This window comes from Hipposideros armiger, unplaced genomic scaffold (assembly GCF_001890085.2).
Source record: "Hipposideros armiger isolate ML-2016 unplaced genomic scaffold, ASM189008v1 scaffold_244, whole genome shotgun sequence".
NCBI lineage: Eukaryota > Metazoa > Chordata > Mammalia > Chiroptera > Hipposideridae > Hipposideros > Hipposideros armiger.
In genome coordinates, this window is record NW_017731594.1 from 1,302,637 (window position 1) to 1,315,187 (window position 12,551).

At 45.9% G+C, this 12,551-nt stretch overlaps 1 protein-coding gene across 1 annotated transcript in view; it reads left to right on the forward strand.

Annotated features, from left to right (window-relative positions):
- The window catches only part of AOAH (acyloxyacyl hydrolase), a 135,633-nt gene extending 123,392 nt beyond the window's left edge, over window positions 1–12,241 (forward strand). Inside the window, exons 20-21 of the mRNA XM_019655689.1 lie at window positions 1,741–1,817; window positions 11,325–12,241. Coding sequence (XP_019511234.1) covers window positions 1,741–1,817; window positions 11,325–11,453 — 206 coding nt within the window. The 3' untranslated portion in view covers window positions 11,454–12,241. The remainder of the gene's footprint in view (window positions 1–1,740; window positions 1,818–11,324) is intronic.
- The last annotated feature ends 310 nt before the right edge of the window (window positions 12,242–12,551 follow it).

A 12,551-nucleotide genomic window follows, 5' to 3' on the forward strand; every position in this document is an offset into this window, starting at 1 on the left:
GGGGGGGAAGAAAGCCTGAACCAAGCATGGATGAATGCACAGCAGGTGAGCAGAGACTAGCACGGATGGGCTGCAGCAGCATTTTGTGCCCAGGGAGGGCAGTCTGGGACCCAGAGGAGCTTTAAAGTGTCAGGCCCACAGGGAAAGGTAGAGCATCCAGAATTGAACCTGAAGCAGAAAGTCTGATTCCAAGGTCAGGCCTAAAACAACAGGCAGAACAGCCAGGCGCACTGAAGAAGCCAGGCAAGCTTCCCAAGGCTCTGCCTTTTATTTTACAAGGTAGCTACGGCCAAGGGCAGGAAAGAAACTATCAAAGCCTGCAAGGTGGTTCAGTAGAACCAATAAGCCTTCATAAGGGTTCCTGTGGCTTAAGCACCACCACAGCGCTGAGCTTTCTATCAGAAGAGCAGCTACCATTCCTTCAGAGAGAGACATCGGTTACCAGCATGAGGCAACTTCTCCCTGGGGCTCCATGTGGAAGACACACTGGACATTGTCCTCAGCCTGAATTTCGCCAAGAAATGCAAAGACTACTTTCCAATAGCTGCTTCTTCCAACAACCTCCAGTAAAGCCCAGACGCAAAATACAAAAGAGTGGCTCAGCGGTGGCCGTTTGGCCAGGGAAGAAGCCAATAGGAATTGGAGGTCCAGTGTGCAGGGCTACAAACCACCAGCAGGAATTTTTTCCTGAGCTTGGAGAAAGGCAGCAGGGTTTGCAGGCCCTCTGGGGACAGGGGTTGAGTAGCAAGTAGGGATGGCCTGTTGTGATATTAGGACTCATTACAAAAGCAGTGTAGTACCGAGTCAGCTTTGGGAAAGTCCAGCTAATTTTGTCCCATCAAAGCCCCGGGTAGAATTTATATTCCTTCCCTTGAGGTGAGGCGGGGGAGAAACCACGCGGGCACAGCCCCTGCCCTTGAGTTTCTGGGAGATGAAGAGGGAAGAACCAGCAGAACCTTAGCTGTGCCTGCTCCCCTCCCTGAAGGCTGGGGAAGTGAGGACATGGGCCCCGCGGGAAGCAGCAGCTTCTAGGTTTTTTTCTCTCTGGAGGCTCTCCAAGGCCTGGAAATGTCCTCGCCGAGTTCTTATTGCCTGTATGACACCACAGTGCAGAGATAAGGGGCCGTCGCCTTGGCGCAACTAACATTCCTTACTCCTGTTGAAGAATAGTTTTATTGCTTCTCATCACTTTGGGGCTCAAAATACTTTTGGTGTAGCTCTGCTCACTCTGAATGTGATGTTGAGGTAATTTCACGTAATTGTATTTCGGACGAACTCTTTGATTTTTCGTGGTGATTGCTAGACAAATGCAGGCAGTATCTGGAAATGGCAGCCTGTGAAAGGCGATGTTAACAACATGTTTGCTGTTCCCCTCTGCGCCCGCAAACCTGCCCTGCTGGCCACTGAGAAATGAGATGGACTTAAACTGGTGTCGAATATTCTAGAACTGACCTTGCCTCACCACTCTCCTCACTACACAAGCCACGTTTATCCAACACATTCACACATTTTTTTTCCTGAGTTGGAGGAGTGCGGGGCGGGGGATCAATAATGGGGTCAAGTTCCGTTCAGAAAGCCCCCAGCCTGAGATAACAACTCAGAGGCAGCCATGGCTGAGAAAGCCGCCGGCTGGGAAGGGAAGTGGGCAGCTCTGACGGCATTTTTCACACAGTCCTCGCTCCCTGAATGTCGCTGGTAGAAGCGTGTCTCTAACCCCCTGGTTGTGTGTGTGCCCTGCAGTCGTGAAGGAGTGGCAGAAGAGAGGCCGGCAGCCCTGGGAGCTCTTTGAGCCCGTCGATGGATTCCATCCCAACGAGGTAAGCACGGTCACACAGTGGTCGCTGAAGACTACCTGTTAGGTTATTTTCAAAATAGAATTATGCCTCCCTATGTTTATTTTTATCCTGTTTTCTTCCGGAAACAATCTGAGGTAAACATACACCCATGTGTAAGATAGAAAAGTCAATAAAAATAAAGTGAAAATCAGAGCAAAAGGAAAATAAGGTGGAAATGATACCTGGCTTCTTGACTTAATGTCTACAATTCATATTCATATAATGTGTGCAGGGGCGTTCTGAGCAACAGCCAGTGAGAGACTACGACATCAACTCTGTGCTTTCTAGGGGCTGATGCAACAAGGGGCATACGTCATGGCCGCCATAAGACAAAAAAATAAATCAAGGACTCAAAAAAGAAAAGAAAAACAAACAATATATATATATATAAAATATAAAATTTTATATATATATATATATATATATATATATATATATATACACACACACATCACAAAGCTTCCTGGAAATGAGACCTGTGAGAAATCTCTTCTATGGATCCTTCTAGAAAGGATGTGGTCTGAGAGGAGAACAAGGGAGCAGGAGAACAGATTCTGTCCCTTCCTGCCCCACCGTGTCCATTATTCCGGCTTCAACCAGGGAAGCCCCCCTTTTGTCTGTTATACATACTGGACCTGCTCATGATGTTTCTTAACTAAAAAATAATAAAGAAGAAGTGGGGGAGTGTTTCTGCCATTTTTTAAATTTTGAAAGCTGGAAAGTCCCCACAACTATAGTCTTTCTGACCCAGCCTTTGATAAGTGGCAGTGACAAGGGTCCAAACCTGAGAAGCACTCCCGGTGTGCTCTCCTGGTGACCTTGGTCTTGATGGTCAGTCAGACCAAGGGAGGGCTGATGAGTCCCTCAGGAGCCCGAGCGGAACTGTAGCACCTTTCCGCGGCTCTAGGTCCCGGGAGAACCCATGGGCAGGGCTAATACAGAAAGAAAGGTGCTACTCCGTCAACAGATGAATGAACAGTGGAGTCCTACAAATGCTGGGTAAATTTTACAACATTATAATAAATGCCCATCTCACTACTTTAAATAACGAAAATAAAGAAATAAATCAAAGCAATGCACCTCAGAGTATCTAACTTTCCTATGTATTGTTTGGATGAATTGATCCAAGAGAATTTTTGGCCAGAAGCTGGTTAAGCATTGTAGTCTGCCCCTCACCCCCCCCCAAAAAAAATGATGTCTTTGTTTTAAAATAGTTAATGTGGAGACCTTTTATCTGGCAATAATTAGGTGGTAGTTGTCATTCTTTGCACCTAATAAGATTTTACCCACTTGATTCTATAGAGAAAAGGCCGATAAAGAGAAAGTTAGTTAATTAGGAACAAGCTAGAAAGAAGAGGGTCAAAGAGAGCTTTGTTTTATCCCTTGGAGCCTATTTGTCTGTCTTATCAAAAGACAACCCTGTCCCTGGCTCTTAAAATAATATTAGGGTTCAAGGTCTGTCCAGCTAGAGTTCCATCTTACTCTCCAACAGCTTCGCCTATAACTGATCATTGAAAACAGAGCCAAAAGCTGAAAATCGGTAGGTGCCGTAATCTAATGTGATTCCCGAGAGATTTGTTCCCATGCTGGTAGTGGGTGACAGAGTGGGCAACAGTGGTGGAGCCACAGCTAAAGTGGGTGATGACGGACAGCCATGCCTAAGGCCTGCCTAGTTATCATGCACATTAAGCTGAACAGTCCAGATTGCAACTTGCCATCTAAAAATGTTGATTGAGTGCCACCCCGTCTCAAACACTGTGAGAATTCAAGAGCCATCAAGAAACCGCCCCTGCCGTTTAAGGAGATTATAGTGTAGAGTGGAAAAATGACAAGTAAACAGATCATTAAATATAAAGTGGTAAATGCCTCCAAATGTGCAAGCACAGATGCTATGGGGGCATCAGAGGGAAGGGGAAGGGAAGGACGAGAGGAGTGTTAGGAAAGGTTTTCTGGGGAGGTAATTCAGAACTAAGACCAAAAACTAGGCAAGCGAAGGGAAGAGGGGAGGGGCTCCAGAAAGTGTTCTTGCATCCACGAAGACCTGGGTCTGAGAGAAAGCATGGCTCCTTGGAGAGAACCAAAGTGCTGCGGTACAGCTAGGAGACGGAGTAGAGGAGTGGAGCTGAGAGGAGGGCTAGAGAGACATAATCAGGGACCAGATGATGTAAGGCCTGTATGGGGTTTGACCTTTTTCCTGTGGGGAGTGGAGCGCCACTGAAGGTTTTTCAGCAAGAAAGAAACATAACCAGGCTTGTGTTCTAAAAAGATAGCTGTGGTAGCAGCGTGGAGAATGGCTTCGTAGGGAGCCCATCCCATGAGAGGGAGAACTATGTGCAGGATGCATCTGTGTGTGAGAGGGGGATGTAAGAGATAGTGGGGATGGGGAGAAAGAGAAAGGTTCACATTAGAGAGATTCAGATGGCAGAAGCAACAGAGCATGGTCACGTATTGGATGTGAGGGTAAAAGAGAAAGACATGCTAAGCATGATGCTTCTGTTATGACTTGGGAAGTTGGATCGATGACTCCATTGCCCACTGAGGTGAAGAACACAAGGGATGAGGTGGTTTGAGGAGGAGTTTAGCACATATTGGATTTAAGGATCCCACAGGAGTCCAAATGGGGATGTCCTTTCAGTTGATAATATACAAGCTTAGGGCTCAGAAAATGATACAGATGTGAACACCATCAGGATAGACTTGTGATTTGAAGACTTGAATGGGAGCCTCTGGATGTCCCTGCATACACCCCTCCAAATGACCTGCCTTACAGCACAGGCAGTGGTAATGATCCTTCTAGATGATGGGGCAGCTAGGAGAGCCCATCTTTTCCACCTTGACAGAGCCAACTGGTATTGGTCCCTCACCCCCAGCAGGGGAGCAGGCTTCATCCTATTGGCCCATTTCTTCCTAGAATCCTTCTAGAGAAGCCAGGGGAGTGTCTAACCATTATTGGTTCAACTGCTCCAACTTTCTCTGGGAGACAAGTTGAATACATATAAACATGGGTTGTGTGGAACAGTTCAAATTTATAATTTACAGATGATCATTTTTGAGCCAAATTATATTCACTATCTAAACGCTTTGCTTATCTTTTAATGGAAAATCAACAGGCATAGAAAAATTCCTGGTACACAGGCTAACAACTGCTTTACCTTCTTATCTCACTCCCAAAATGTAAAAGCAAAACTTTGAGAACTAGCGTCTTCAATACAAGGGGGGAAGTAGAAGGTTATGATGCCAGACTCACTGATGGGTTGGATGTGGTAGGTAGGAAGGAGGTGACTCACAGGATTGGGTGACTCGATAAATGAGGTGAAAAATACTCAGTCAAGGAACTCAGAAGAAGGGGCAGATCTGAACCTTCTGAATTCAGGGTGCCTGCACAATATCCAGACGGAACTATTGAAATGGCCATTAGGTCAAAGTCATGGGTTCTGACCTGAAGAGAGGGGTCTGGCCTGGAAACACAGGTTTGGGAATCAGCAGCTTCTAGTTAAGAGCTGGAGATATTTGCAGGGATGAGAGTTTCCTTCAATTTGTAAAGGAAAATAAAACTCAAAGAGGATTAAGGCTGAGCAGGTAAGTTTTAGTTTTCTGTTTTTACAGACCAAACTACCTAAAATGACACACGTTTCTTAGCTCACAGTTTCTGGGGGGCATAGCTTACCTGTGTCTTCTACCCCAAGTTGCAAGCAAGGTGTCTGCCAGCGCTGGGTCTCACCTGGAGGCTTGACTGGGGAAGGATCTGCCTCTGAGCTTGTATGTTTGTTGGCAGAATTTAATTCATTGAGGTCTGTTGAACTGAGGGTCTCAGTTCCTAGCTGGCTGTTGGTGAGAGGCCACCACGGTTCCTTCCCATGTGGGCCCCTCCAACATGGCAGCTTGCTTCATCAAAGAGTACAAGACACAAGGCTAGAGAGAGAGTCCAGTCCACTAGCAAGACAGGAGTCACAATTGCATGTAACCTAATCACAGAGTAAGGTTCATCACCTCTGCCATATCCTAGAAGTTCAAAGCAAGTGACAGGCCCCACCACACTCAAAAAGGTATTACGCAGGTATGACTACCATGAGCTGGGAACCATTGCCCATAACAGAAGGACTCACTAGAAAAAGGACCTAGGAAATCATTAGATGCCTCTGGTGAGAGCAGGTGTAGCAGAGAGTTGGGAATAGCAGTCAAACTGCTAACAAAACGCAAAGGAAGTTTGACTTAGAAAACAAATGATATTGCTAAGACCCAAGACCCAGATTTGTGGCCTGGGAAGCTGCAGCAATTCTATCTGTTCAAATACCTCCCTCCCCTACCCCCTTTTTTCTCTAATCTCTGCAAAATTAAGCATCTGAAGAGGCGCTTAGAAGATCTCTGGGCCTAAAATCAGGCCATAGTAAACAGAAAATGGTGGAAGAGCTACAGACATATATCAAATCCAGTTTCCTTGGCCACTCCAGGACCACCTAGCTAAACATCCCTGATACTTCCTGCCTTAGCAGCTTCGCCCAACAAAGATCTCTGCAAAACAAGCTCCTCTCCTCCCATAGTGCCAGCAGCAGCTCAAACCATCCTCTCAAAACTCTTGCTGTAAGCAATAAATCTTCCATGACGTCTGTTCCCCTCCTCTCTCTTGAGCCCTGGATCCTGTACACTGCTGGAAGCAGACAGAAGATACATAATCAGTGGTCCTATGCAGACTTGTGGAGTCCCTCATAAAAGGAAATTATGCCGGCCATGAGGAGTGGGAGGAGGGAGGCCTTCTGGGCCAGGGAACCCTCAAACCACAGTCACGTTAGGCCGGCCCTGCACATGCATTAGGCAGTATGTATGTTCACTTTGCTTTACACACCAACAAATAGCAATAGTGGTTTTGGGGATGACACACTGAATCAGCACAGAGGAGCTGAGGGGGAATTCCCATTTCCTCTTAAATGTAAGTGTTTAAATGCATCTTACACCATTGTCATGTTGTAAGTTTACAAATTTAAAATTAATTGAAACCAAACGTGACCAGAAACCCACTGGACTGTGTTTCTGAGCAGATGAAGAGGCCAGAGAAGCAAAGCCATGCGTTCCCCGTGTTCAGGGCTACCCTGAAGGCGTTCAAGAGCCATTGCACCTCGATAGCCCAGAAGCATCCCTCCCGCGGGAAAATAAATCCGGAGTGGATTTTTCACTTTGGTCCCGTAGAACCCCAGAGTTCAATTTAGCAAGGTTTCAACTGAAGAGGTATCAAGCCATGAAAAGTTCTTGGGAAAATCTATATGATCTTGCTATTAATTACATTTATTCTTTCAAAATATTACAAAAAGGTGGTTACATTTTAGGGTTTGATTTTTATGGTTGGCTTACCATACAGAATTCTATTTTTTGTAGCAAAACACATACAATTAGCTTATGAAGTGGGTGCAGGGAGGAATCCCAGATTATGTCAAGCTATGACCAGTGCTGGGCTTCTGTCGTGTCTGGGTGTGTCTCATTGAACTTGTGGGGTGGATCTGACATAGTGCATTTGCTTAGAGGACTGGGGACTCTCCTAGGGAAAAACTCATAAAAATGTGGACGAAAAAGGTGTTCTATGGAAAGTACCCTCACAGGGTGATCTGGTCATAAATCCCTACCTGGGCAGGTGTAGTGGGTGGTCACGCCCCAGGCCTGTCACTTCTTTAGTAAAAGGCTTCTCTTTGCCTTAAGCCAGCCCTGCCCATTGTTTTTGCGCATCCAGGTTAACCTTTGAAACGCCTCTTTTTAGACCCCTCAGAAGCATAATTACCCTCCAGAGATCACATAATCTTGTTTCCTATCCTGTAATCCAGTTCTTGCCTTGCTTTCTCCCACCTCCATGTAATCTTCCTTATGTTCCCTCCTTAATTTCAAATGCATAAAAGCTGCAAAACTGTCATTCTCCAGAGCCTTTGAGATCTTGCTTCCCAGCAATTGTCGTCAGTTTGGCACAAATAAAATCATATTAAAATTCTCTACAGGTTTGGACATTTCTTACATTGAAAATAAGTACAAATCTGATTAAGCAAAGAAGTATGGTTCAATTTAAAAATTATCATCGGAAGGAAGAGAAATTCTAAGAACCATCTGGTGGCTGTCACCAAGGGCCCGATTGAAAAACTCCACCAGGTCCCACTCCTCTTGCCACAGGCTCCTGAATGCTAAGGAGATCAGGGACTGTGAGCAAAAACTGAACAAGCTGTTTCACCAGAAACTTCTACCAGACAATAGGGTGTTACGTCGCACTGCTTTGTCACCCCTCCTACGGGAATTTCAAAGAGAGGCAAGAGGAAACTTCACAGTGGACCAACAACCAACACATGGTTTGGCAGCGTGTGGGCCGCTGAGCAGCAGCAGCAGGTAGCTAGGTGGGTGGCAGTGCCCTCACAGATGCACAGGGGCTGCAGGGGTGCCTGAAGAAAGGTGCCAGTGCCCATCAGATGTGGACTTACCTGAGGAAGGGCCACGTGTGCTGGAATCAGCAGTGGTGTCTGGACAAAAGCAATACCGCCCATGTGGCAGCTGTCTGGACTCTTCGCAGCTGGGGTCCTGTAAGAGCACACAGGCAGCTGAGTCAGCTACAGAGGAAGAGACACAGAAGGGCCCAGCTCAGTTAACCAGGAAAACCAGTTAACCAGAACCCCGCCTTTCCCTCCATTCTGCTGGACCCCATTCCACCCCACACATGTTAAGTGGGGTTAGTGAGCAAGGCAGCCTATGAACCCCTCCTGCGCCGCGCATGTTGTGTGAACTGGCAGGAGGAAGCTGCCTCCGTTCCCTGTCCTGAGGTCAAATCCTAGGGACACGTGTGACAAAAGCCTCCATTGGAGGAATAAATTAGTTTGCATCCACCTGATGCAATAGCATGCATCGAATAAAAACAACGATATTGATCTACTGTTAGTGACACAAAAATATGTTTGTCATGTAGCACAAAGTAAATAATAGCAGACTAAAGATGGCGGGGACAATCATTCAACTGTATGCATTTGTCAACACTCATGGAACTGTTTACCAAAGAGTTAGTTTTCGTGTGTGTAAATTACACCTCAAAAAGAGCAGATTATAAAATGATATTTACAAAGGGATCCAATGTGTGTGTGTGTGTGTGTACATGTGTGCAGTAGAAAGGCTCTACACCCAAAGTTAACAGTGGCTATCTCTGTTATAATTACAGACGATTTTTATTTATTGTTTTTCTCCTTTTGTTTAATTGCCTTTTTAAATTTTTCTCAAATGACTAAGTGTTGCTCTCATATTTTAAACTATGAATAAGGAAGCACAAAAGGTATTTGGAATAATGAGAGGAAAGGATGGCTGGGCCTTGCCTGGTGCTGTGTGTCGTGGGCGTTCTAAGAGGAGCCTGGTTGTAAGAAAATCCCACAGTAGGTGCTCAGTAAACATTCCTCAGATGAATGAACGATTATAGCGGGTTGTTGTATCACAAATCTCTAGTTTAGTAATAACAATGTCACTCTCATGTTAGACCCAATATATTAGCTTTGCACACTCATAAACACTTTAATCTCCACTGGAGTGACAGCCAACTAATTGCTTTCAACCACACAGTTACCACAGGCTCCATCTGAGCGCTTTCCTTTCAACTTTCTTCTTATCCTCACCCCTACCTCACCCCTAATTTAGACTGGGAAAGAAATGACCACAAATGCCTTGGCGCCTCATAATTGTTAGGAAGACAGCTAATGTGTATCAAGTTGAAAGGGAATGAACAAAAAAGAACAATGAATAATTTTCTGCAGGCCTGGCAGCAGCCTCTTTTGTTGAGAAGAAATAGCAAGAAAAATGGCCACAAAACCAGTCCCGTCTTCAAAGACCCTGATTGTTTTGTGTGTCAGAGATGATTAGACACTTCCCAGAAACGTGCCGGCTTGCCAGTCAGTGTGTGTGTGTGTGTGTATGTGGTGTGTGTGTGGTGTGTGTGTGTGTGTGTGTGTGTATTGGTGTGTGTGGGTGGTGTGTGTATGCGGTATGTGTGTGGTGCATATTGGTGTGTGTGTTTGTGGTGTGTATATGTGGTATGTGTGTGGTGTGTATTGGTGTGTGTGTGTGTGTGTGTGTGTGTGGTGTGTTAGACATGTGATCAGGATTACATAGTTGGATGGATGGAATCTGGGGTCCACCTCAGCAGACTTGAAACACATTACTACACTGGGGATATTTAATGTAGCCACCCGATCAGTTCTCACTTTTTCTAACACCTGCAAAACTCTTGCACATAGTGTAGACCCAAAAAGGTCTGTAGGTCGTTTGCTCGAGCCCACGCATTTTGCAGATGCGAGTGGAAAAAGACTGCCCAGCATCGCCCAGGGAGCTGACAGCTGTGCCTGTGGAAATGGTGACCGGGACCTGCCCTTGGGAGACAATGTCCACGGGCTTCTGAACAAACTCGGGAACACCCCTGAGCATGCTCCCGGAACAACGCGCTCTCCTCTGAGACCTGCAGCAATCCCATTTCTTCTATCATCCAGTATTAGAAACCCCTGTGAAGGTATAGCCACAGGGGGCCTGAACACCTGGCCAGGCCTTGTTGGCTAAATGAATGAGGGCATTATCTGCAGAGAAGGGCAGCTCATCAAAGGCACGTTAATGACAAGCCACAGGATGGGACAATCAAGAATGGGCCCTGCTAACATTGTGAATGAAGAGAAACCTGAGGGCAGAGACGACGCAGGCAGAGTGAGCATTAGGCTGGGAGAGAGGACCTGTCCCCTCCCGCCCCACCTTGCAGAGTGGACACCTCTTCCCCTTCCAGCTGTGGGCATCCCTCTCACAGCGCCCCCTACAGGTTTATTAGTGTCATTTTGCATGTCTGTTTCACTCCCCAGACTGGCGGTTCTTGAGGAAAGCACTCATTGTGCTCTTTCCAAAACCCAAGCCTTAGTCCTGCAGTGTGTTATTCACAGATAAGTGAATAAACAGCTGAGGAACAGTATTTGTTATCTATTACTGAATAACAAATCAGCACAAATTTAGCAGCTTAAAACAATGTTGATTTTTTTTTAATCTCAGAGTTTGAAGTGTTGGCACAATTTGACTGGGTCCTCTGCTTTGGCTGAAACCCAGGTGTGTCATCCAGGCCATGTTTTCATCTGTAGACTCAGCTGCAGAAGAATTGCTTTCAGATGCACTTGGGTTGTTGACCAAATTCATTTCCTAGTGGTTGTAGGACTGAGGAACCAGCTTCTCGCTGGCTGTCAGCAGGAGGCCACCCTCAGTCCCTTGCCATGTGGGTGTCCTACTTCATCAACTCAACAAGGAGTCTGCAGGGCAAGACTGCTAGCAGAGTTGAGCTCTAGATAATGTTACCCCTTCACTGAAGTGACATCCTTTCACCTTCGCCACATTCTGTTGGGCAGAACCTAGGAATCTTGGAGCACCATCCAGAGTCTGTCCACCACACAAAGAATAGCGTAAATCTTGCCAGTACATTCTTCACTTTGTTGTAATTTCCCTTGTACTCCTCTCCTGCAGGTGGCTTTGCTGCTGTTGGCAGATGTCTTCTGGAACAAAGTGCAGCGCCAGTGGCCCGATGTCCTGGGAAAAGAGAATCCGTTCAACCCCCAGATTGAACAGGTGTTTGGAGATCAAGGAGGGCACTGAGTTCCTCATGGACATGGAGTCCAGGGGAGCTCAGAGAACAGAGCCCGTGTAAACTCATTCAACAAGGAGTTACAGGGCTGCTGTGCCACAGACTCGAGGACTCTCTTCAGCAGCATCTTTGCAAAGTGCTTTTCTCTCACTTAAGAGCGTACGTGAATGGCAGTGTGATTCTGTATGTTTCTGGATCAGTTCCCCTCCAACTGACGCTCAAATAACCTTTAATAAAGTGCTTTGGGTGCCATTCCAAGTAAGGAAATACATGTGCCCTTGAGCAACTAATTGTTCTAACAACAAATAAGAAAGCCATACCAAGGGTCTTGGTGCCCCAGGGGACAGATCCTCCTCTCGTTAACTCAACCATGGCTCTTCCTTGGAAGGCTGCTGGCTGGGTGCCAAGGGCTCTCACAAAAGAACACAAACCTGTACACGCAAAAGTAGGGACAAACTTGAATATTTAGAAGGAGAAAAGAAATCACCAAAATCTACAAATTTTTAAAAGTTGACAAATATCATAAGCCCCATAAAGTCCAGGAAAATATGACAATTGTTCTTTCTTTAAAAGATTCTCTGACATTCTTTGGCTGCATAACCTGATTGCCTCTCCTTATAACAATGATTTTGTGATATTATTGTCTATGGATAGAACAGAAAAACAAAGTTTGTTGCTTACTATTGATAGTTTCAAAGAGCTTCCTTTCGTTACACAACTTATTATTGACAAAGCCATGTACATTTTTAGGATTTTTGCCGAAGTGGGAAGACCGCTATCAAATGTCCTTTGTGTGGGACCCATTAAAGACACACTGTCTATTTGTAGTATTGTTAAAGTTTTGTGTCCGTATAAGCATAGGAATTCTGAAAAATCCTATTGCACACCATTCTCATTGATATATCACCTCCCTTGCCCATCTCTGATTGCAACCATGGATTTGGGGGTCAGTCTGTGTACTCCCAGGTGCACATTGTGCCACCAGCATCCCACCTCAAGCAGGCACGTCTTTCTACATTCTTCCCTCAGAAGCTTGCTTGACACAGCCCAGAGGTGTGGGGCAGTTCCCCTCCAGGGGTGGCAGGGGCCAGTGAATAAATATGCCAGCC